The sequence below is a fragment of the Antechinus flavipes genome, chromosome 4, assembly GCF_016432865.1.
Source record: "Antechinus flavipes isolate AdamAnt ecotype Samford, QLD, Australia chromosome 4, AdamAnt_v2, whole genome shotgun sequence".
NCBI lineage: Eukaryota > Metazoa > Chordata > Mammalia > Dasyuromorphia > Dasyuridae > Antechinus > Antechinus flavipes.
In genome coordinates, this window is record NC_067401.1 from 205,553,644 (window position 1) to 205,580,363 (window position 26,720).

The 26,720-nt window shown below is 39.2% G+C and overlaps 2 protein-coding genes across 3 annotated transcripts in view; both read left to right on the forward strand.

Moving 5' to 3' along the window:
- Positions 1-5,482, forward strand: part of BICRAL (BICRA like chromatin remodeling complex associated protein) — a 73,045-nt gene extending 67,563 nt beyond the window's left edge. The window contains exon 12 of the mRNA XM_051996976.1: positions 1,611-5,482. Within this exon, the coding sequence (XP_051852936.1) occupies positions 1,611-2,407 (797 nt within the window). The 3' untranslated portion in view covers positions 2,408-5,482. The remainder of the gene's footprint in view (positions 1-1,610) is intronic.
- A 2,091-nt stretch (positions 5,483-7,573) lies between these two features.
- RPL7L1 (ribosomal protein L7 like 1) lies at positions 7,574-26,505 on the forward strand. 2 transcript variants are annotated; one of them, XM_051996978.1, is made up of 7 exons: positions 7,574-7,590; positions 17,973-18,081; positions 20,162-20,325; positions 22,435-22,572; positions 23,743-23,852; positions 23,999-24,212; positions 24,853-26,505. In XM_051996978.1, coding segments are annotated over exons 1-6 (732 nt in total). In that variant the 5' UTR covers positions 7,574-7,588; the 3' UTR covers positions 24,208-24,212; positions 24,853-26,505. The 2 variants fall into 2 exon arrangements, with proteins under 2 accessions (XP_051852938.1, XP_051852937.1); XM_051996977.1 differs by lacking the exon at positions 7,574-7,590 and adding an exon at positions 16,284-16,669.
- The last annotated feature ends 215 nt before the right edge of the window (positions 26,506-26,720 follow it).

Sequence of the window (26,720 nt, forward strand, 5' to 3'; positions counted from 1 at the left end):
GGATATGTTGTATTTTCCCCAAAGTTTCCTCTTTGGATCTCAGGGTCAGCAGCATGATCTTGGGGAAAGAATGTAAAAACTGAAGGATCAGGTTTGAGGCCAGGCCTGCTATTTCCCAGCTGTGTGATCTCAACTTCCTCATCTGGAAACTGGAGATACGATAATATTTGTATGAACCTGTCCCTTAATAGTAGTTGTTATTAAGAGTATGCCCTCTAGCTCTGGAACTCCAAGATTTAGGCAGTTCTTAGAGGCCTGAGGTAGTGTTAGAGGCAGAACACTCCCAGGCTTAAGTCTTTCCATATCTTGAATCTGTAAAACACCTCTCTAAGATTGTAATACAGTAGAGAGAATTTTTTTTTACCAGGAGTTCCCTATACTAGCGAATGAATGAATGAACATTTATTAAGCACCTATATTACTGCTTAGGAAGGATTGGGCTTGAGTTCCCATGTGACTCCACTATTTAGTAGCTGTGTGATCCTGGGATCCTTAATCTCTCTGTACTTCAGGTCCCTCCTTTGTAAAGTGAGGAGATTGGACTCAGTAGCTTCTAGAGTTCCCCTCAACTCCAGATTTTAGGTGTGAAATGCTGTGCATATAAATAGATAAAGCAAGATCTTCTCCTATTTCAGGAGTGGAATATAACACAAATCAGAGGATTCAGCAGCAAGTTAGAAAAGCTTGGTGGTCCTTAAGGATCTACAAACTGGGCAGAGAATAAAGGCAATGAAGTTGTAGGTCCGGATAGAAAACAATGCACAATTCGCTCAGGTGTTTTTGTTTTTTTTTAATGGATTTTATCATGTATCCTTTTGACCTTCTCATCTTCTAACTGAAGAATTAACTCCTTTCTTTTTCCCTAAAGTCTCATTGCAACACTTCTGTAGGCCTCATGATCTTTCAGTTCAAGGTCAGTTCAGCCATCCTGTGGACTCTTCTTAGCTTTGCTCAATACAGTTGTTTCTGTTCCATGCCTTCCATCCAATTCTCCTACTTGTCCCGAGATGAAAGCATTTCTTAATGACCTTGCTGACCATTTTTAGTCTCAACAAAGCATGACTAGATTTGCTGTTGTCTATATGTACAGATTTCTTGAAGCTCCATCACTTTTTTTGGGGAAAAGTAGGTATTCTTCATGACCTAATTCAAGCTGCTTGTACCTTGTAAGGGGAAAACCATTCCAGGCCTGATGCCTATAGTCTAAGATGTTTTTAGACTTTTTCCCAAAAAGTGGGGGAGGGGGAAGACAAAAAAAAAAAAAAAACATCTGAGTAACCAGGCTTGGGGAGGGCTTTTAAGCCCAACTAATTGACCCACATTTCTTCAAGCCACCACATTCCAAGAGAGGTCCAAGTTTCCAAGCTGGTGCCTACCAAAACCTGCTGATTGGTTTACCAGTCTAGACATGAAGCTTCTGGATACTCTAAGTTTGCTAACCAGACCCTCTCAAAGGATAGGAAGTAATATAATAGAATCTGATATGTGTTTACCCTATTCATCTTACTCACCCAGCTTCTATTCATTTGGCTCCTCCTGTCTTGTCCATTCACTAAATGTCTTTCATACACAAAAGCTATAGACTCAGGTATGTTTTTTCCTACTTCCAGATGGTTATCAGGCCGATTTCTGTTGTTCCTCCAAACAACTAGATAAAGCTACAGAAGAGACACAATTTGGCAGGAGTGACCAGCCTGGCAACAAAGCATCAAGTTCTCTGAACCTGGCAGTGACCGCCAAGGTACAAAGCAGAGACCGAGCCAAACTAGGCATGGCAGAACCAGCAAATGATGACCAGCCTCATACAGTGCCTAACCACATTATGGTCTCCCCAGGAGGGAATATTTCTAAAAAAACAGAATGCCTTGGCAAAGCCCTAAAATTTGACAAGGCAGGTACAATTCAGTTTGGGGGCACAGCTGAAGAGAAGGTAGTCAGGAGAGACTCTGCCAGGGGGACGGAGTGCTCTCCGGGCTCTGAAGGCCCCCTGAAAACTTCATCCAGACTAGATCATGGTACGGACAGCCAGCGATCAAGTAATACTATTGAACCTCACTCAGAGGGGACATGTAACAATTCCCTTCAAGACAAAACTCTGCGGAATTCTCCAAAGAATGAGGTTCTACACACAGACATCATGAAAGGGTCAGGTGAACCCCAACCAGATCTCCAACTCACTAAGAGTTTAGAAACGACATTCAAAAACATCTTGGAACTCAAAAAACCCGGGAGACATCTCCAAACTGACATGGCTGGCAGTGGTTCCATCGAATTAGATTTCCCCAATTTTTCCCCAATGGCATCGCCAGAAAATTGCCTGGAAAGGTTCATGCCGGACCCCAGTGAAGGTGGTGTAGAAACTGATTCCATTTTAGAAGCAGCTGTAAATAGTATTCTCGAGTGTTAATAGAAGCAATCCCCTGGGCAAGTTAACGTTCTCTTCTAGCAAGAACCAATGGAAAGCATCCCCTAACTCCAACCAGCCTGATCTTTCATCACAGGTCACCCTTTTAAACTCAATCTTATTCTGTGTTTGAAAGCAATACTTGTGGTTACAGGGAGATACCCAGTAAAGCTCATCCTTGTTAGAAAGCAGTCTCATAGGCCCTACACATCTCAAGTGTTAGGATAGTGCTTATGGTCATTTTTGTTTTGTTTTGTTTAAAAAAAAAAAACAAAAGAAAAAAAAAACCACTGTAACTCAATGAGATCACAGTCCATTAGGCCCGAAGTAAAATGCTGACAATCACACATCATATGAAAAAATATTTATTTAAAAAAAAAAAGTCCAACAAGACCAATAGAAGCTGCTTTTGTTTTTCAGTCCCAATCCATACCCTGTTTGAGAGTTTTGTTTTTGGGGGAGAGGGAAAGAGCAACTCCATGGCCTCAGACCTAAAGGCCGCCTTGAAGCAGCAGCAGCAGCTGGCTCTCTGGCTGAAAATCCCCATGCTTTGGCCTGGGAAGCCTGAACAGGAGCAGCAGGGCATTGCAGGGCTCCCTCCATCATCCAAGCCCTTTTCTAGGGCACCTGGAACAAAACTTCCTGCTTTATGGTATGTCTGTATCTGGTGAATTTCATTTAAGTTATGCTCTGTCTTTAGTCACAATAGCATGACTTGAATTAATAATGCGAGCTTAGACTCTTTAAGTGGCAAAGTGTACAGGGGAAGGAGGCCATGATAGAGCCATGATTATTATATATGTGTATATATTTAAATGCATATGTTAACTATTGAGAAGAAAAAGTTTTGCATTTTACAATTGGATATAGTCAAACTAAATCTTTATGATGTGGTATGTTTTTGTTTGTTTGGGTTTCTTTGATTTTATTTTGAAAACCAACCCCACCAAGTGTCAAAATGCACTTTCATTTGAAAACAGTGTTATGATGTTTTAATTTATACTTTTTAAGGGGACTTTAGCTTTGTTTATGATTGTTAACTGTCAAAAATATTAGTTGCCCCAAGTAGCAATTACAATTACCAAAATACATAAAGACCAAAGTAAACCAGCTCAATCCACTGTTGAAAGGAAAGATCTTTTAAAAAATTTAGAGCCAAAGGATGCCCTTTGATGGTTTGTACTTGGCCAGTGTTCATGTTGATGATAATAGATTGTTCTTGCTTTATTTATTTTTTTTTCCTTCCAGCTCATTTTTTACTCATTTCCTTTCCTCAGAGCATGCCACTTTTGTTATTTTTGTCCTTAATGCTGTTGTATCCATCAGTTTCTCAATTGTTGCTGAACAACTGTATGAAAAAAATATTCATATATATATATATATAAAATATACACACATACATGCATATATGTATATATGCTAGTTCAAAACCAGAAACCTTTTATGATGACAGCAGTGCACTCTCCCTCTTCTATCTCATGTCTTTCTTCCCCTCTTATTGCCTGTTGCTTTCTCTTGACATGTGCATCCTTTAGCCTTTTACTTTATCATTTGTTGCCAAGATTCCAGGCCTGTTTCTGAATGTTTCTGGGGCAGAGGCCACCCATTACTCTCATGCTGGGTGTTTTATCTTTTAGAGTGACCTGAAAAGAGAAAGTTAGGTCTCTGATCATTTAAAAGAGCAGCAACTTACACTTAATGGGGAAGAGAGAAACTGTTCTTCTCTTATCTTCTCTCCTCCTCTGTTTTAATTAACCTGTGATAAAGGTAGTCCTCATAGACTCGATGGGCCATTTGCCCCCTTTCTGCACCCTTCTTCCTCACTATAAAACTAGAAACCAGAAGATCTAGGCTGTTAAAGGATTGCTATTTTTACTAATTTGTGCCAATATCCAGGATGTGAATTGTCACAGCTCAACATTCCCCAGACCTCACCAATGTAACATATTAGACTGAGTTGGTACATTGCCAGTTTGAAATTTCTGTTTGGGCACCATTATCATAAAACCCCTCTCACCTCACCCCACTCCAAGCCTCCAAGTTCTCAAACTCCTCTTAGGAATTAGGCTACCTTAATTTCCATCAGGACTTTTACTGTAGGCCTACATACAGAGAAGCCAGTAGGGTAGTGTTCTTGAGTGAGAAGATGGATTTCATGCCTATGAACCATCTTTCCTTCCTTCTCTACCCTGACCCCAGCTGCTCCATATTTTGTCTTTTATAGGGTTTAAGAGCCCTAATATTTGTCTAGCAGATGGAGAGCTTAATTTACCAAAATAAACCTTGTAAATGTTTGTGTCCTATATGTAAGTTTACTTTTTATGGACAAAGGATTCTTGATAATGACGAAGATTACAAAATGTATTTTACTCTTGTCGGATTAGGTTACCCACAGACATACACAGAGACACGTACACTATAACACAGACATACATGCACACACACACAAACACATACACACACACAGAGCTCTCATGTGTTGAACACCTTCTGGAACAGGTTAAATGAAACCAGCCTTGGATGGCTAATATTGTTCAGGTTCATTAATCTAACCTAAGTTTTAGGACTACTTGTATTCCGTAACGAAAATCATTTTTTGTTGTTGTTGTTGTTGTGGAAAATGTGAATTTGTTATTAAGCATTTGATTTTCCGTGTCCCTTAAATACTGCCTAAAGTTAAAGCAAATTTTGAACTGGCAATTACGAAAAAAAAAATATTTTAACTCTGAAGAATTTAGTACAATTTGTTAGATTAGGGAGGCCTTACAGACTGACTTGACTTCAAGAGGATGTGTCCCTTATTGTCAGTGTGGTATGGACTTTATTTGCTTAAATACCTTCATTTGTATAGTATGTCTCACTTGAAATTGCTTTGTATACATTTTGTAAAAATATTTATAAAATGTTTTGTAAAAAAAAAAAGTATAACAAATTGCAGTTTATTTTGTTATGTTGGATAAATACTGTTAAAAGAAACCAGTCAGTAACTATATTGTTAATCCATGGTTAGGAAATGTTTAGTTGGAGATTACAAAAATGAACCAACCATTGCAATACAGCCAAAGATTTGGGAAAATGCGCAACTGTGATTGTCTTGATTTTATAAATGAGAATGGCTATATTTCCCCCTTAGCCTGCTTCTCTTCCATTTACACTCCCTCAAAAAAGTGTTCATTGGGAGTGGGAACTCTGTTTTACTACATCATTATCACTGCCAAGTGAGAGGATAAAGTTTTATAGGTAAATTTAGGCAAACAAATAGGGAAAAAGCCTAGTTATTCAGAAAGTTTAGCCATAATCACCGCTGACCCTCATCTCTACACAAAACTTTGTCTTCAGCAGACAATTTTAAGTATAGCTGACTTATGAAGGTTTATAAAGTGTTTTCTTCCCAATAAGGAACTGTAAAGGCAGGTAGTACAAAGGGTCATTATCCTTATAAGAAAACTAAGGAAACTGAGATCCATGGAGTCAGATCTCCTGTCAAAGTTCAGTGTTCTTTATACCGTGCTGTCCTTCAAGTGAAGAAATAATTGAAGCAAGGACAATCAGGAAAAAAGAGAATTATCACATTGGAACAGAATGATGTTCATGGAAATCATCAGGAAATTCTTCCCCATCTGGTTTTGATTAATTCACCAGATCTACAAATAATATATGTCTACTCTATGCCCCAACTTATCCCCAAAATGAGGAGGAAGGTAAAGTTTAAAAAAAAAAAAAGTAGGACTCTCCTTTGGGATTATTGACAAAATTAAGATGATGGCCTGATTTATTTCATTCAGGATTTGTTTGGTTGAAATGTACTGAGAAAAAACTTGTCATCAGATATAAAATCAGCCTTGTGTCATTCTGTATAACCATTGAGCCTTCCCCTTATCTCTCAAACAGCTTGTTAGCCTTTTTAACAATTATGATGCCCACCAAATGTTATATTTACGGGAACAGTATACTGTGTCTTTGGCTGAATTTTTCTCCAGAAGTTAAAAGTTAAATAATGTCTTTAACTTAGTTTATTCCCACTCGCCCCTTACACACACACACACACACACACACACACACACACACACATTCATTTGGAAATTAAATTTAGAAAATGAAAATTAGAAACTAAAGACTTGGCAGAAAATCATCAGGATATATTATACAGGAATTTGAGACTCTTTATTTGAATTTTTTTTTTTGACTAGATTCTGCTAACTTACAATTAAGTAATTGTAACACCAGAAAGGCCCCTCACTAATCTCTACTGCAAGGACCTGGCCACAGTGTGTTTGCTCCAAGTCATATATAACTACTCTTCTCAATATTTGAAATATTTTAGTCAGTCATTTTCAGTGATGTCCAACTCTTTGGGACCCTATTCAAGATTTTCTTGGCAAAGGTACTAGAGAGGTTTGCCATTTTCTTCTAGAACTCATGTATGTGAATCTGTGAATGAAGTCACCTTGTGGAACTCTTGAGAGAAATGTCATATTTGGGAAAAGGGTCAAATCTTGATTTCTGAGGCTTTATCTAGAAGTAAGTTTTGTCATCACTAAAGGCTGTTGTGTGTATGTGTGTGAAGTTTCCAGAAAAGTAGGAGACCAACTGAGCCCAGACTTGGGTTTTAGTGCTTTTAATTGTTGAACAGGGATTTATTTTTTGGTTCCTGTTTTTCAAATGCTCCAGAACCTGAGTTCAGAAAACTAAATTCTAGGAATGTGGCACTAGCCAGCAGTCAGTCATCCAGTGTAGTGAGAGCAGTGAAAGAGAAAGAGAATGTAAATTTGGAGTCAGAAGGCCTATATTCAAATCCTGGAGCTTCCACCCTGTGATTTGGGAGCTGAGTTCTATGCCTTAAAATTTTATAAATAAGGGAGGGAGAGGAAGACAAAATACCTTCAAAATGGGTCAAGAAGATGAACCCAATCAAGCCATGTCTCCACCAGGACTTCTGCCCTGCCAGACTTTAGTGTCTTTAGCCTGGCCTTGTTCCCACCCAGCTATGTGATCTCTTTGGTGATAACAGGATCACTTGAATATTCATTTGCAGATGGAGGGCACTTGGGGACCTGGATCACAGGAGAGAAGAGAATGGACCATGGTGGAATCTTCCTGGAGAGCCACCCCGGAGTGAGCTGCTCTCCTATGTCCCCACACCAAGGCCCTTGACTCCATTTCCAAAAAAGAATCTCTGGAATTATGTAAGTCACCGGGTATATATAATTCAATTTGCACAAATATTTCAGGAACCTATTGATTGCATAAAGCAACCTATACCTTGTGATATAAATGACATGCTCTCAAATTTCTCTCATTAAGAGGTCTTAATCTAACAGTTACCTTTGATTCAACAAAATCTAAAAAAAAAAAAAAAAAGAAAAAGAAAGGGGCCCTAGAAACAAAATTCCGGATGTGCAGGAAGCAAGGTGACGAGGGAAGAAGAAGCATGGACTGGGCTCTGTCAGCCTGAATTCTAGGGTAATTTCTGTCATTGTCTGGCTCTTGTCAATTAACCTTACTAATAAGACTTCCCCACCTCTAAAATGGACCCAAAGAAGGTAAATGAGCAGATGTCCTCCATCTCTCAGGATTTCTGTAAAGTGAGATTCTAGATACGAAAGAAGTTTGGAGAGTCTAAAGTCCTGGATGAGGTAATTCTGGAATAATTTAGAGCAAGCAGTTTTGTTTTTTCCTCAGGTCTCCCTGTTTCACACAAATCTACTTTCCAGCCCCCTTCCTGGTCTTCCTATGTGTACATGGATCATAAGTGTAGAATCAGAGGGATTTCGGGAATCATCCAGAACAGTCTCCCCATTTTACAATGAATAGCCAGGCTCAAACAGGTTGTAACTTGCTAGGGGATATAGCAGCAGGACATGGCAGAGCCACGATGCAAACCCAGGTTCTCTTCAAAACCAGCACCCTTTGTGGATAGAGCATCAGCCCTAGAGACAGGAGTTCAAATGCAGCCTCAGACCGGAAATACTTCCTAGCTATGTGACCTTGGGCAAGACATTTAACCCCAACTGCCTTGCCAAAAACACAAAACACAAAAACCCAGCATTTTTACATTTTGATTATTATGGGATTGCCACCTTTCTTATTAGCCCTCAGCCTCTCCCTCCCTCTCTCCCTGTCTCTGTTCCTCTCCTCCCTTCTTTTTTCTTCTTCTTCCTTCTTCTCCCTTGCTTGCCCTCCTCCTCCTCTATTCTTTTGTCTCCTCCTTTTCCTTTCTCCTTTTCCTTCTCTTCCTTTCCCTCTCTCATTCTTCCCTTTCTCCCTCTCTCCCTTCGTTTTTCCTCTCCTTCTTTTCCTTCCAGCTCCTCCTTACTTAGACTTCAGTTATACATTAGGACCAAACAAAATATAATGATATGGCAGAGGAAGCACCAGATTTCTCTTCAGAGCATCTGAGTCTGGCTGCTAGCCCTGCTGCAACTTTGGAAATGTTACTTTAGAAGGCCTGTTTCTTCATCTAGAAAATGAAAGAGTTGGACTAAAACGATTTCTGTAGCCACTGCCGACTAAAGCCTCGGGTGATTGGCAAATTCTTGATTCATTTACTTCCACATACTGTATGGTTGCTCCCCTTCCTTGGTTTTGTTTGTTTAATTTTTTTAATATAGGCCATGACTTCATTGATGTAGAGATCTTCCTTTGAGAAAAGATCCTTTCCCAGTATGGCTCAGGAAGCGCTCCACAGCTTAGTGTAAGTGGGCTGGTCCAGTATTTTCCAAATTTTTTGGTTTATTCCTCTTCAGTAAAAAGTTTTTTAAATATACATTTAAAATAACGTGTATATTTACTTCTTTAAAAATCATATACACGTACTAATGTGGTTAAGAATGGTGTGCATTATAAAATGTATATAGAAATAGAAATTGAAAGAGGATGAGATAAAAATGAAATCTCTTAAATCCTAGATCAATAGGGAGCTACCAGAATTTTCCTGTGTAGGGGAATGACATACTCATCACCCATGCTTTAGGAAGATCACTTTGGCAACTGTGTGGAAGATGACGAGAAGGGCAAGAGGCAGAGATCAATTAGGGACTATTGCGGTAGGCCAAGGACCTGATGAGGTGTGAATTCTGCATGTAGAGAGAAGGGAACAGATCCAAGTGGTAGTCTAGGGGAAGATATGACAAGATCAGCAACAGATTGGAAATGTGGAATGAAGAATTAGGTGTCAGAGATGACACTGGGCTGTGAACCTCGGCCAGGAACTTTGGAAGATGGGGGAGGTTTGGGGGGAGAAATGAAAGTGATGCAATGCAGATCTTAAGGCTGTTCTTCCTGGGCAAATCACACTGTCCCTCCAAAACGAAAAGGGGGAAGGTGAGGAGGGTGAGCATGACAGAGCTCTTATTCTTCCACTGTCCTGTTTGGAGACCCCTCTCTCTAAAGGAGCACCTACTAAAGCCATGTAGTAACCTTTGAGAAAAAGGGGAATTTTCTCAGTGGCATCCAAACATCTGTTGCTGTGAGTGAATGAGCTACATTTATGTTATGAATGAATTTGAGGCTCAGAATGTGTTCAGCTGAGAAACCTCATAGCAAAGGAAAGTGGTAGAACCTAGGAGTATTGGGGGATAAGGTTAAGTAGGTATGGTTGTGCTGGAAACAAATCCAAAGAATGAACACAATCATATTTTCCCACACCTAGCACTGGTTTATGACCCCTCCAGGCCTTGCCACATTGCCCACTTTGGGGACCACAGGCCCACACCATCAGCTAGGAGATTCAGTGTGTTTCCCAGGGTTACAGGGCCAATCTGTCTCGAAGGTTACCAGGCTACCCTGCATCCTATCTATGTGAAATCCAACTATTCCTTGGGAATGGTGTAGGGAACAAGGCAGAAGTGGTAACAGCAGATGAATGTGGATAGGCAGTGACTGGTGAAGATCAAGAGCATTCCCTGAATACCACTATCTCCTGCAGGCTTATAACCACTCCATAGTAGCTCCAGACCCTCCCTAACTAAACTCCCATCTTTCTCACTTCTTTGATTTCCTCCTATCATATTGTACCTGCTGTCACCCCACAGGTGCTCAAGATGGCTTATGCATAATAGCAGCTCACATTTTTATATAGCCTTTTAGGATTTACAAAGTATGTTCCTCTCAGAGTCCTGCTTAGGAAGCAGAGTGGCTTAATGGATTTGGAGTCAGGGGTCTTGGGTTACTCAGCTCTGCTATTTACTATGTGTACAACTTTGATTAACCCACCTCCCACCTTGACTTAGTCCTTTGGCTACTGCATGAGAGGACGAGCTTGAGGGATAAGCTCTCTTCCAGATCCAAATTTGTTAGCCCAATTTATGGATGAGGAAACACATTCAGAAGTAAAGCCATTCACCAAAGATCATTGAACTAGTAAATAGAGTCAGAATTTGCACCCATATCTTGGCTTCCAGCTTGACTCTCAAGCCTATCTAAGATGCTTTGAAGGTACCTGGGAAGAAGTACATAGGAGATTGTGATAGTTTGGAGTTAATGATAGAAAAAGAAGAAGGGGCAGTGCTTGAGATATTCCCAAAGAGCAGGTGTTCCACAAACAACTTATTTGGCTTGGGGGGATTATTTCTTTGACATAGAATCCAGGAGTCATTACAGAATGACCCAAAATGTTATCAGCCCCAGATTGTTTGGAATGTCACAAGAATGAGACACATCATTGGGACAGGTCAGATCTGAACCACAGGATAACTAGAGGAATTAAGGGGATGGGGCAACAGAAACAGCTAGGAAGTACAGTAGATAGAGCACTGAGCTTGGAGGCCAGGAGGACTTGAGTTAAAATCCTACCTTTGATCTTTACTAGCTGTGTAACCCTGGGCAAATTAACCTCTGTTTGCCTCAGTTTCCTCATCTGTAAAGTGGAGATAATAATAGCCTCTACCTCCCAAAATTGTTGTGAGGATCAAATGAGATAATATTTTTAAGGTGCTTTGAAAACCTTAAGGTGCTATATAAAAGCCAGCAAATGTTATTATTATTTTATGAAGACATATTAAAAATAATAGAGTTCTTCGGAGTATAAGTTTCTTGAAGCCAAGAATGCAGTTTCTTTTTTTTTTTTTTTAAATAAGTTTTTATTGATAGAACCCATGCCAGGGTAATTTTTTACAGCATTATCCCTTGCATTCATTTCTGTTCCGATTTTTCCCCTCCCTCCCTCTACCCCCTCCCTTAGATGGCAAGCAGTCCTTTACATGTCGAATAGGTTACAGTATATCCTAGATACAATGTATGTTTGCAGAACCGAACAGTTCTCTTGTTGCACAGGGAGAATTGGATTCAGAAGGTATAAATAACCCGGGAAGAAAAACATGTAAGCAGTTTATATTCATCTCCCAGTGTTCTTTCTTTGGGTGTAGCTGCTTCTGTCCATCACTGATCAACTGAAATTGAATTAGATCTCTTTATCGAAGAGGTCCACTTCCATCAGAATACATCCTCAAATAGTATCATTGTTGAGGTATATAATGATCTAGTTCTGCTCGTTTCACTTAGCATCAATTCATGTAAGTCTCGCCAGTCCTCTCTGTATTCATCCTGCTGGTCATTCCTTACAGAACAATAATATTCCATAACATTCATATACCACAATTTAAGAGTGCAGTTTCTTACATGTCTAGCAGATCACAGGCTCTTAATAAATGATTATTCACTGATTGATTCTTAATATTCTTCTCCCATGGCCCTTTCAGAGACCAGCACTGTGCTAGGCACATGGTATTTGATGATTGATTTTGCCAGTGAGTGTTTCAATAGATGCATTAAATGGTCAGTCTTGCTCTGGATTCTGAGCCCTGATGACTTTTTGGTTTAAAAAATATATATATTCTCATAGCACCATCTGGTGGCAAAAAGAAGCCAAAGGAGACAGCAAAAGACAACTAACTAGCAACTGTCGTATTAGGTGAGTGTTAAGTGTTTAATACATTAAGCATTCATAATCTTAACAATTTATTGAATGAGAGATGTGGAAAGCCCCATTAGTACTCATCCTGTTTAGTCTGCTCATTTTACAGAGGATGAACCTGAGTCTTAGAGAAAATTAGTGGCTTGCCCCAAAAATACACAGCTAGTAAGTGGAAAAATAGGGATTTGAGAGCCACTTCTATTACACTATCCAACCAGATATCCAACCAGAATTTCATCTTTATTACTTTGCACAGAGCCTAGATGCTGAGTCAAGATCAGTAAGTCCATATAGCCAATGCCAGCAAACCTGGGCTCTAGTCCAACCTCTTCTACCAACTATGTAATCATGGGCATCTCAGTTTCTGCTCTGGCTCTCAGTTAACTCGTTTATACAACATGAGGTTGGGCATCTATCTACTCTAAGGTCCTTTCCAACTCTGACCACTAGTGATGATGCTGATGTCTGTTTAGATATTTGACTTTCACAACAAACACAACCCCTTCCCTCCAGGTATCGATTCAGTGGAGAAGATGGAGATGAGGAGATAGCTAAGACCTCTGTTTCCAAGGAGTTTTTGGTCTAATGCAGCCTTTCTGTATTAAATAGATATTCCACATTCACACAACAAATCAAACTGAATCAACAGAGAGGCATTGAATGCCCAACTCTGGGCTAATCTTTTGGTTGGAGATAAAGAAGTGTGAGCCCCACTGCCTTGTTCTCATGGGGCTTAGTCTACTTGGGACTAATGAAAGAAACAGAAGACACTATGTTCCTAAACTGAGGAGCATGGACATGATAACCATGCCTTCCAGTCCAAAAGTTTAATTGGATAGAAAACTCACTTTGATAAGAAATATACTTTGCTAGAAGTATACTTTGTTTTTGTTTTTTTTAATCAGTTCCATCTTGGGAAAGCCAGAGTATATATAGCTACCATTAACATAAACTATAATTGTTATAGGATTTCAGGCATGAGAGTGTTGAAAGATGCTTACTGAAATGGACCACCGTTTGGGGAAGAGCCATCTATCCTTTCATCTGGCTTCTGGCATCCACCTTGGAGACAAGTAGCTAGAGCCTTGGGATGGCCTTCACTGAGCAGGAGACAAAGTTCTTACCAGACAATATAATGATGATTACTGTGTTCTGATTAGCTAGAGGATCAGAGACTTTCAAATGGGGTTGTGGGAGCAGGGAAAGATTTGTGATGGTAAATGTAGGGAGCCAAAAAAGGGAATATGGAAGATGACCATGGAACAACCAAGCAGATCCAAAGGGAAATAGCATTTCCACACTGACTTGGAAGCAAAGAAATAATAGTTTCTATGAAATAATAGATGATATTTATATAAAGTGTGACCAGTCTAGGCCATGGCTGGTATGTGTCCTTTGTTTAAGATTTTGATTATATGTTCCTATGTATGGACAGCACTGATTACTCTTGAGTATTCCACAATAAGGCCACCTTGTCCCTACTATTGCCTTTCCATTGGTCTGATCAACGCCATCTCTTGGGTCATATGACTCCAACTCCTGAGACTGAGTGATGTTGAAGGAAACAGGAAACCTTGTTAAACTGGGTTCACTAGAAATTTATATTATCTAATTTTCACCTGTGCTTTTAGTTCAACTAGATATTCCTTCTATTCAGTTATTCTCTATCCTCACAATGACAACTGTTTCAAACCTCCTTTATTATTTTCAGCCTCTCTCCTAAGAGTGTGTGTGTTTCATTTAGAAAATTGAGGTCATCCTTTTTCCACTACGTTCTCAAATACATCATCTTTCTTCTTGCCAATACCAGCTTTTCTACCTATACCTTGACCCCATTCCATTCCATCTTCTTTAGCAAATGGCTTACCTTTTAACATCTCTCTAATCTTCAGTCTCTTTCTAAATATTGATGGTTCCTTCTTAATGTCTACAAACTACAAATATCCTCTATTCTCAAAGAAAAAAAAACCTCACTATATTGTACCATTAGCACTAACATTCCATATTTCTTCTTCCCTTCTCAAATTTATTCCTGTCCTCTCACTTCTAAACTGCAATCTGGCTTCTGACCTCACTCTTCACCTAAATCTATTCACTCCAAAATTACCAATGATCTCTTAATTACCAAATCTAATCACAATTCCTAAGCACTGATGTCGAAACATACTATCTAGAGCTGATAGAATCATTACAAATTGAAGCATATTTTCTTCTCTTCTTTTTGGACATGGAGGAATTTTTTTATGCCTATATTTGTAAGAACAACTGGGTGGCCCAATGGATAGAATGCCAAGCTTGGAGTCAGGAAGATTCCTCTTCCTGATTTCAAATCTGGTCTCAGACAGTTACTAGCTTCGTGACCCTGGGCAAGTCACAAAACCATTTGCTTCAGTTTCCTTATCTGTAAAATGAACTGGAGAAGGAAATGACAAATTGTGCCAGTATCTTCACCAAGAAAACCCCAAATAGGGTTATGAAGAGTCAGGCACAACCGAAAAATGACTGAACAAAAGCAAAATTTTTTGTTTTCTTGCATTCTCAATGGATGGGAGAAGGATGGGGAAGAAGAGAATTTAGAACTGAAAATAAAATAAAACTGAATTTTATTTTTAAAGTACTAAAGAGAAATACTCAAGAAGGTGGCTTTTTAAAATCGAAAGTCCTCATCTTTCTTGATCCCTCTGCAGAATTTGAAATTACTTTTTCTTAGGAAGAGTCTCCTCTGTCTTTCAAGACACTAGTATCTCTTGTTTTTGTTGTACTTATGTGACTGTCCCTTTTCTGTCTCCTTGCTGGATCTTCATTCATGTCATGCTCACTCACTGTGAATGTCCTAGATCTTTTTTCTCCCTCTACACCATCTAGCTTGTTGATCTCATCATCTCTTAGATTATTTTCTTCACTCTTATTCCCAGATGTGTAATCAGAACCATTTTCTTTTCACTTTAGCCCAATTCTGCCCTTCCAGTCTTCATTACTTCGTTTCCCTTTGTAGTCCAGCCATGTGAGCCAACTTGCTCTTCCTCACACACAAGGTTCCATCTATTGTGTCCCTGCCTTTGCACGGGCTTTCCTCCATACCTGGAATGTTCTACCTCCTCACATTCCCCTTTGTCCATTGCCACTTTCTGTTGGAAGCTCGTCCTAATGTCTTGCATTCCTACAACATTGCATCCAGTCTAGTGTATCTTGTTTGCACCTATTTATATATGTTGGCTTCTCATAAACAGGTAAACTCTCAATGGCAGAGACTGGGTATATTTTGTTTTGTGTCCCCTTGTTGTATCCCCGTGCTTTAACGCTATACTCGGTATAGCGCTTCAGTAAGACTGGTTGATTTGCTGCGGTTCTTTTTCCTTGCCTGCTCCACTCAGCTCCACCACGATTCTTAGTCTGGACTCTCTGCTTGACTCCCATTGACTAGGTTCTCTGCTCTCCAGAAAAGTCTCATCTTCTACAGTGAGTGGATCCTATCAAGTAATCTCCAGAGTCATTTAATCCTCCTTCTACACTGGAGTACCTCTCAGCTCCTCCCGAAAGATGTCCTCAGGCGCCTCATTGAGACAAATGTAAAATGTATGCCCCAGTCTTCTATTAGTGGAGACCCGGAGTCTCTTTCGGCCGCCGCCTTTTGCCCGAGTTAATTTCAAGTCGAGCTCTCCACATTTAAGCTTCTACAAACTTCGTTAGTATCTTAATTTCTCTAATTGATTCTCTGTCCTCAAAATCAGATCCTACAAATAGTTAATATCCTGATTTTATAGAGGGGAAAGGGAAACTGAGGCACAGTTGTCTGCGACTTGCCCAGGAACACATAGCTGACTTGCTCTAGACTCTTTACACTGCACTCAAACTGCTAATAACAACCTAATCTAAAGAAAATAATGTAATGACAACCCAGAATTGTGTCGTGGGGCGTGGGAAGTGACGTCACCGTTAAACAACTGGAACTGTGGGGAGTGTAGTTTGTTATGAACTCCGAAAACAACTACTGCAATAGAAAAGTGTTATGCTGAAAGGGTCTGAGTGTTTTCAGACTCTCGTCTTCCGGGCATCTTCTGCAAAGCTGCTCTGCTTTATGGGAAATGTAGTTTACTTTCCCCGGCTCGGTTTGGAAGAAGACGCAAGAGAGTGACAAAAGACATTTAGTATCTATCCCCGGGAGCAGGACTTGAGTGCCAACGCCTCTTTCCCTCTTTATCAATCTCGTTTTCCGGAGGCAAGAATCCCCAGAGGAGGAGGCCAACCCTATGATCAAATTAGCCTATTAAGGATCTCCGTGAGCGTCTCTACGGAGAGGCTGGGACTGCGCATGCTCAGTAAGGGACGCAGGAAAACATGGCGGAGCCTGAGTGAGTGTTGGCCGATCTTGGGGCGCGGAGCATCCATCAACATCCGCGGGTTTGGGGTTTTGTCAGAGGATAGGAGTGTGGGACTTTGGGATTCGTGCTGGGCGTTCTTAGTATCAGTCGGGAAATCTCACTCGCTCCCGGATTAAGGGCCCGGCTTCTCACCCAGCCTCCACTCGCGGAGCCTCGAGACTGGTCAAGTCTTGCCTTGACTTAACTCGAGCGCCGGGTCGAAAGCTCGAACCATAGTGCTTGGAAGGGAAGAGAGGCGGGTAGGAACTAAATGTCAGTGCGGAGGGAAGGGAGATCGAATGCTGCGTGGCCCAGAGGGGCACCGAGCAGCCCGCCTTTAAGTAATCTTGGCTCTCCCGGGTCGAAATGTTTCCCTGAAGTCACGTGGAGGAGTTTTTTGCGGGGAGGGGCGGTTTTGTTAAATGAACTGAGCTAGAGGTACAGATGGACCTACGCATGCTACCTGAGTCTTGCAGGGCAAATGGTTTTAGCTAAGCCATTGTTAAGGTAACTCCCAGGGGGCTTCTGCCTCGGTGGTTGTGCTTCAGCAAGTTTGCCGTTCCTGGAATGCTTTCTCTCTTACCCTCTTCCTCCTGGAGCCCCTCAGCTCCCTCCGAGACCCAGGTTAAGGGGCATATCCTCCAAGAGGCCTTTCCAGAATCCCACAGTTGTCATGTTCGACAGCCCCTCCTTCCATGATTGATTGTTTATAGTGGGCATTTTCTTTATGTGATCATTAAGTATTGTGTTCCCCCAATGTCTTGAGGTCAGGATTTTCTCTTTTGGTATCCTTTGGATTGGACTTATTTAATTAGAAGTGTGGCCCTGAGCAAATTTCAGCCTCAGTTTCCTGTATGTAAAATGGAAGTTATTTTAGTTCCTAGGTATAGGAAGAATTTTTTCATATATATGAAAAATCAAAAAGTATGTATTAACGTGCAAAACATGTATGCCCCTTTCTGAGCATGCAAGTGGAACTTTGTGCCCCTTAAGGGATTTTCCAAACCTTAAAATACTATTTAAATACTAGCTGTTTTTACTGTTGTTGGGCCTAGGTCTTCATAAAAAGGTGTACAGTTGCAAGGTATAATTTGCATTAGCAAAGTGCAAAACAGAATGAGGTTTGAGGAAGAGAAGCTGGAAAGGTTTTTGTGGTTTTAATTTGGCTTTTAAAGATTAATAGAAACTGAACTAGCAAAGAATTGAGGAGGGGGCATTCTATTAGCGAAACTGCCTGATCAAAAGACTGCTCAACTTCCAAACAGCCTCTGTTACTCATTGTTTTCTAAATTAGGCCCAGAAGAAAGATTCCTTTGGTTCCAGAGAATCTTCTGAAGAAGAGGAAAGCCTACCAAGCACTCAAAGCTACTCAGGCTAAGCAAGCACTTTTGGAAAAGAGGAAGGTAAGGGTTTAAGATGAAGGAAGGAGAGAAGTAATATGCGTGCAAATGTCTGTGTTCTATGATTGTATTGAGTATGGTTTTTAATCCAGTGTGCTCATGAGTAACTGTGATGAAAAGAAATAAGATACTGGATTTAGTACTCTTTCTAAATCTCAGTTTTCTTATCTGAAAAATAAGCTAATAAAACTAAAAGCATCTGCTTCACAGTGGTTGTGTGAAGCACAATTGAAATCATGTATTTAAAAGGTTTTGCACATTTTAAAACACTATATAAGTATCAGAATCATTAATACTATCCTTTTTTTGATCATTTCACTTAATACGAAGGTTTTTCAGTCCATATTTTACTTCCATTTTCTTACCATTAATAAGCACATTTGGAACATCTGCTGTTTGCAAAGTTCTATAGGAGGTGTTTTAGGCCCTGGGAAACAGATATTTTAAAGGCCACATATAAATTTGAATTTAGAAAGCAGTTGAAAACAGTTCTTTAATAAATCTTAATTCTTCAAAAAAAAAAAAAAAAAGAGGGTTCCTTGAGGGAAGAGAGAGGTCTGCTTTAGTGTTTGTATTCAAAATACCTGACATTTCATAAAGGCTTGTTGGAAGATATTTTTTTTAGTATTTGAATACAGGACACCCACCAATTCCCTGCTCCTCGACCCCCTCTTCCTCCCTCCTTCCCTCCCCATGTTAACTTTTGGTTTGGAGTGAAATGATAGTGATCAGAAAAGGCTTTAAACATGGCCCTATGTCACATTAAGATATAAAGCTACCTCTGGCCTGTACCAAGTAACCTGACTCAAAATACTTATTTAAGAACTTTCTATTAAAAGTCACTGTCTCTAGGAAATCTTGCTAAAATAATTCATTGCCCCCTTTTCATCCTTATGCGAATTTTTGTATTTTTTAAGCAGTTTTTCTATTCAGAATTTTAATTCATCTGGTCTTGGTAATAAAACTTTTTTTTTATATATAATTTTTTATTTTTTGCTGAGACAGTTGGGGTTAAGTGATTTTCCCAGGGTCACCCAGCTAAGAAATATAACTTTCTGAGGCCAGGGTCCTCCTGATTTCAGGACTGGTACTCTATCCACTGAACCAACAAGCTGCCCCAGTAATAAACATCTAAGGAAACTAAAGCCCAGTGCAGCTGATGCTCAATAAATGTTTGAAAATGAAAATCCCTGGTGATAGGAATAATATTCTGTACTCATGCTAGGCTCCTTGAAAAAAATTGTTTTTGATTTTCTTTTCTAAATAAGCCCCCCCACCCCCTTTATTATTATTATTATATCAGCTCCATACTGGAAATCTAAGCCCTTAGGAGGTTTTATGCTTATTTGTTGATTGCTTTTCCCACTTTTGTCCTGGGTCATTTGACTTTTCAGTTTACTTGGGACCTCATGAAGACTTGTTTTTAACTGTAAAGCCTGTTTTTAAAAAAGAGATTATTTTCTTCTTTACAGCATTGACAGTAGGTGATGACTAAATCAGTTTTGCAAAAGTAAAGGCAAATTGGAGTAACTTACATGAACTGATGCTGAGTGAAATGAGCAGGACCAGGAGATCATTATATACTTCAACAACAATACTATATGATGATCAATTCTGATGGACGTGGCCCTTTTCAACAATGAGATGAACCAAATCAGTTCCAATAGAGCAGTAATGAATTGAACCAGCTACACCCAGGGAAAGAACTCTGGGAGATGAATATGAACCATTACATAGAATTCCCAATCCCTCTATTTTTGTCTGCCTGCATTTTTGATTTCCCTCACAGGCTAATTGTAGACTATTTCAAAGTCCGATTCTTTTTGTACAGCAAAATAACTGTATGGACATGTATACATATATTGTATTTAACTTATACTTTAACATATTTAACATGTATTGGTCAATCTGAGGGAAGGAAGGAGGGGAAAAGTTGGAACAAAAGGTTTTCCAACTGTCAATGCTGGATATTGAATAATTACTCATGGATATATCTTGTAAATAAAAAGCTATAATAATAATTTTAAAAAGTAAAGGCAGTTGAAATACAGACTGATAAAGATTTTCTCTTTTGTTTATTCAGCAAAAAAAGGGGACTCAGCTCAAATTCAGACGACTGGAATCATTTGTTCATGAATCCCATCGTGTATCCCGTGACGTAGCTCGACTCAGGCGCCTGGTTTCAAAGCCTGGGTGTTATGTGCTAAAGGATGCACATCGTCTGGCCTTTGTGGTTCGAATGGAGAGGTAAGCCGCTTTAGGGGTGGGGTTACCCTAATGAATGTTCTGAGACCTCCTGCCAGGATCAGGCAGGCCAGTGAGTTCTGTTCATAGTTCATAGCTCACAACTGAGCTAATTTGATCCATATCACCATTTTTCCATCTTTCCCTACAAACTAGCCTTGAGTGCTAATAATTCTTTAGGTAAACGGACCATGGCTACCCACTAATAAAAAGATTTGAACGGGTAGGGGATGGGGTTTGGGAGGGGAGAACCAGGGTCAGAGACTGCATTCTAGAGACTGATTACCAGAAATTTTTTCTTTAAAATATGATCTTAGAACAAGAAGGAATCCTAAAGGCTATTATTTTCTGCCTCTTAATTTTATAGATGAAGAAACCAAGACTTAGAGAAATTAAATCAGTTCCCAGAGTCACAAAGCTAGTAAGTGGTAGCATTGTGACTAGAGGCTAGGCGTTCTAACAGCCATGAACATTTCATTACATCTGGCTTTTAGCACAGTGCCTAGACTACAGACTTTGTACGTCTAATCAGCATATTTTGATTGAGAATCTAATATGTGAGTCCCAGAACACAGTGGCAATAGGACAAAATAGTTAAATAATAATTTGAGGGCGCAATAGAAGGGAAAATACAGAGATTGCTTACTGTAAGGGTTCAGAGAGATTTCACCAAAGAAGGCTTAGAGCCTTGAAACTTTGTTGGAAGATTCTCTACAGGTCAGATAGCATGACACTAGCAGTGTTGTAAGCGTGATCAAGAAAACCAAGAATAAGCTTTTGTATAAGGGAGTTCTGGATTACATCTTTGAGTCCCTTCCAGTTCTCCTGTCTTGTGATTCTGAGGTTGGAAAGTAGAGTGATAAAGAGTTCAGCTTTAACTGTATCACTTTTGGGGTAACATCAGGACATCCAAGTAAACTGTCCAGCTGACTCTCGTGATAAATCTGTTCTAGATATTGAAGTCACTTACTCATTTTACAAGTCATTATGTGTTCAGTGTGAGAGAATGATTAATTCCAAAGATGTCTTTGGAAAATATTGTTCGGCTTGAGCCACCTTATTCAAATAAGAATATACATACAGAGGGAACATCGGGAACATCAGACCTCAAAACTACTTAATAATGAAAGCTTTTTTATTTCTTGCTACAAAGAACCCTATTTTGTCATAGAATCACAAAACAGAGTTGGAAAGGGCCTTTCTTCTAGCCCAGTCCATATCTGTAAGCCACAATATAATACTCCACAAGGAATCGCTTATGTTTCTTAAATAAGAATTACAGAATTCATTACTTGTTGCAATAAAGCTCCTTGAAAAATTTAATCAGCTATAATCATAACATAAACACCATTCCCTAAAGTTTCTCACCTTTCTCCACTGCTTCCCCTCCCACATCAGCTAGGACTATTTTCAGCTACTTCTAGAAATCACCAAAAAAAAAAGAAAAATTCACAAACTCCAAGGTCTTTTGAGGTCGAAACAATAGTAAGCCAGACTCCCATTTTTACTACACACTACTACTGTAAGATCTTCCTGAAACATTGATTTGATTCATGTAATTCCACTATTTGAAAACTTCAAGGAGCTACAAGATTAAAGAAACAAATTCTCCAGCATGACATTCATTGTTCTCTACAAATTAGGTAAAACCTACTTTTTCAGGCCATGTTCCATATGTGATACACAATTTATCTTTTTTGAGCAGTTTAACTCTTCCAGAAGACTATTGTTTACAAAAATCAACAATTCATTGTCTGAATTTGAGAATGATCCTCATTTTGCAGATCAACGGAAGTGACTTATCCAAGATCTTACAGATAATAATAAATAACAGAATCAGTTCTGTCTAGAAGAATTTAGGCAGTTGAAGCTCACTACCAAATGGAGCATAGTCTTGGGCTGTGGGATACTTAATAAGTTAAACAAATGCTAACTTACTGTTTGGCTCTGTTGACTTTTCCTTGCTGAGTTTCTGAGTACAGTTTGGAAAGCAGATCTCTCAACTTAACTTCTCATGAGCAAGGGATGAATTGCTTTTTTCTAAAGAGCCTTTCCAAGACCTAATATTTTCTGTACACAAAAGATTAATTTCTATACACTCTTTTTTATCAGGATTAATGGAGTGAGTAACCAGGTGACAAAGACAATAGAGGAACTTCGTCTGAAGAAAATTTATAGTGGCGTCTTTGTTAAAATCACCCCAGGTTCCTTAAAGAAACTTCGAATTATAGAACCTTATGTGGCTTGGGGGTAAGTGACGAGTTCCAGTAACTTTGTGGAGAGGGGGAACCAAGACGACAATAGATGTAATGATTTAGATCTAAGGGAGAAAGGATTTAAACTGAAGGAAAGTAGAAGAGGAAAAACCAGTCTTGTTCATTAGTGCTTATTTTACTATGTTAGAAGAAGAGAGATTATGGACTTTTCTGAATGTGCTTAAGATTTGAGGAGAGGGAAGAAGATGACATTAGCTGGAGGCTATTCAGAAAATAAGGCACATGGGATTTGTTTGTTTTTTAGACTTTGGGGAGGAAAGACTGGGTAACATTTCCTGTCCCCTATTCAGTTCCAGTAAGTAGTTAGCTAATGTATTTCAGGAGGTGATTAATGCTGTGTGCTCAAAGGTTCAAGATTACACTCTTTATGAGAATTTGGGATAGGGAGATTTGCTTGGGGTTCTAGGAAGAATTTGCAGAGGGGTACCTTTCCTGGTAGAGGGGAATGAGTATTTTCTCCAGAAGAAACGCGGAAATTCAGATAGTCTGAGGCAATAGCATCCATTCTATGAAATAGCACTGATATGTGACAGTGCAGTGGTTAAATTTAAAATCTTTGCTGAGTTCAAAGTAGAAGGATGACGCCCTCGCCTATTTATCTAACCAATAGTCTATGGGCTATTTAACGTGTATTGGTCAATCTGCCATCTGGGGGAAGGAGAGGAAAAGTTGGAACAAAACTGTCAATGCTCAAAAATTACCCATGCATGTATCTTGTAAATTAAAAGCTATAATAATATTAAAAATATAATCTATGGGGGCAAGGAAATCCCAGGACAGAATAAGGTATTTAAGAGGCCTAGACTAGAATAACCTAAATTTCCTTTTTTCCCCTAGAGCTAAAATTCTGCACCTTATGAAGTGTTGGTGATCATAGCATGTTCAAGTATAAAAATATTTGTTGTAGATTTGATACTGAAACTCATAATTTAAAATTAAGACCAACTTTAACCACTTCTGTAATGACATTTTCTTCTGACTTTTATAAGTTTCCACTGCTTCTTCTGTTTTCTTCCCAATTTGGTGCCTTTGAAACTGACACGGTGGGGTGGAGATAGAGTTGCCAGGGCATTGTCTTTGCATTTCTCATAATCTGGCTCATCTGCCTCCATAATTAAAAGCTTTTGTTTCCTTTTTTTCACAGATATCCTAATCTAAAATCTGTCCGTGAGCTTATTCTGAAACGAGGACAAGCCAGGATAAATAATAAGAAAGTCTCCCTAACAGATAATACTCTGATTGAAGAGCATCTAGGTGAGAATTGAATTATGTGTTTGTTTCTTGTGAGAGTGGGGGTGAGAACAGATGTATAAAAATTGAGATAAATGAAATAAGAGACAAAGCTTAACAAAGTAGAGGTTTAATGGAATTTGGTACTAATTAAAGCTGACGTTTTTCAGGGAAGTTCGGTATCATTTGCCTAGAAGATGTCATCCATGAAATCTGCTCAGTGGGGGAACATTTCTCTCAGGTTTCGAGGTTTCTGTGTCCTTTCCCCCTGTCTGTGGCCCGCCATGCTGCTAAGAACAGAGTGGGCTTTCTCAAGGAAATGGGCAAACCTGGCTACAGAGGTGAAAGCATCAATCAGATCATTCGGCAGCTGAACTAGGCGAGGTAAGAATGAACTCCTGTTCTTGAAGGATGTTAAGACTTGATCATGGCATCTATCAAAAGAGAGAAAACATTATTGTACATTTAACTACTGAAAATGTGATACTAGGGGTTACACGTGGGATTAAGTTGCCACTCTATTCCAATATGGTAATGCTAAGTTAACTGTGACTGCATTCAGAGTGTGTTGCTCTCTTGAAATCTTTAAAACCAAAATAAGAATCTTGTTTCTGTACTCAATTATCTCTCTATACTGCTTTAGGGGTAAGTCTGTGTGGAGGAAACAAGTTAAGCTCAGAAGATTTTTGTTTTGCTTTGGATTTTGGGCTCTGAGGGTGTGAAGACCCAAGGAATAAGATAAAGAGCTAGAAGGAAATTTATGTCATCTAATTTAACTCTTTCCTTCTCTGCCTTTTTCCTTTACCCCCAACCTCCTTTCATGGAAAAACTGAGAAACAGAGATCTCATAGGTCACAATTTGAACCCAGGGATTCCAAACTCCCAATTTGATACTTTAAAGGCTCTACTGTATACTGAGTTTTGAAGAGGCAATCCTTCCTCTTTCGATTCTTGAGACGCCTAGTTTTAGCATGTGCTCTGGTTGCTATGAGCTCCTATTAATTCGATTACTTTTTTTCTCTAGAATCTCAGAAGATTTCTCTTTTCTGAGTTTATACCCAGTATCTTCAAAGAAGATTTCTTTTCTGATGGAACTTTCTCCAGGAACTAATGAGATGAAAAGAAAAAAGAATCAACCTGTGTAGAGGGAACTTCTCCACCTTCTATACTTTTTCTCAAAGAAGAAACCATATTGGTTTGTCCAGCCATCTTCATCTTGGATTAAAGTCTCATAACCAGTGAAGAGAAATGACTGTACTTCATATTCTGTAATTGGAAATTAGTTTAAATCTATTCCAGTTTTTTCATGGTAGCCACCCATACAGAGAGCAATCAATTATTGGCCATGTGATTCTGTACTCCGGGGGTTGGTTGAATGTTATAAAATATACTTTGTCACTCTGCTTACCATTTGGAACAAGACAGTGGGACTTGAGTTGGGATTTGAAATGATTTTAAAACAGAATGGCCCATCACTTCTTGAACTTTTTAAAGTGATACCTTTGTGATTTATAGGTCCTACCTAGCAGATATGTTAGGTAGGTTTCCCATGACTCAGTACCACTTTAATGCCACAACTCTACACCAAGTCTTCTTCCTTCCTGCCATTAGAGATAATGACTGTAGTCTTACTAATTTAGCCCTTTCTTTGACAATAGGGATCGAATTTACATTGGCTGTTTTTTTATTACCATTATTGTATGGTCTTCCTTTGCTCCTTACTTTCCCCCCCAATCTAAGGTAATAACTAAGTCTTAAAATAGTCATATGAGGGGCACCTGTATAACTTGGCCAAAATCACCTTACTAGGAAAAATGTCTAAAGTAACTGTTTAAACCCAGGTCTTCCCATCCAAGATCACCGTCTACAACAACACACAAGGCCAGAGGGGTTTTAGCCAAGATTTCACATAGGGTCTAAGTCATTAAGCCCACCCTTATATGTCTATGAGAGAAGAGGAAAAGAAACAAGTGTTAATCACTTAAGTGTTGAACATTTTATAACTGTTCTTTCTTTGGGTTTATCTTAAAAGCATCATAGGAACTTTATTCCCTTTTCTAAGCAGCTTTTGAATCCATCTCATTTTCTGGTACACTACTTAAGATGCAGACTAGACGGGCGCTTGAGAAAGATAAAGCAACAAAATTCTTACCTAGCCTGTCGTTTCATGAAGTCTGGTGATGAATGCATTATATTTTTTACAAGAATCCAGTTATCGATTTTTCTCTTCTCAATGAAAAAAATAAGCAAGTTTGAATTTTTGGAGACTTGCTGGAAAATTAAGTGGGTTTGTGCTAATTTTATGGCTGCTAATGGTTTGAAATTAAGTGGGGAACTAGCTAAGACTCCTCTTTCTCAGTTGATACCACTTTCTGGGAACTGTCTGGCATACTTTTTTTTTTTTTGCTGAGGTCAATCCTAATGGATTGTGACTTGCCTAGGATCACACAGCCAGGAAGTGTTAAAGTGTCTGTGAGTTCAGATTTCAGGGCTGGTCTCTATCCAGTGTGCCACCTAGCTGTCCCTATCTGACAAACTTTTGTTAGGGGTCCCTGTCTTTTCAAATGTTATCAGTTTAATGGCCATATTAAAATATGTAACTAGAAATGTAAAAGGATGGCATTTTTACTAATTCTTGAAATGATTTGTGCAGATTAAAAACTTCCCAATTTCTGAATTTGCATTTATGCCATTCTTTTACAGGTGAGGGAAATGAAATATCCACAAGTTATAATTTGACTAGGGTTACATAGCTAAGGAGAGGGTAGTTTTGAAATTATAAGACAAAAAACCTTTGACAATTGTTTCTGAAGTTGGACTGTCATAATATGCCCAGGTAAGTGACAGTTCTGACATCTTGAGGGTTTGCTGGTTAAACTGAAATTTGGAAGA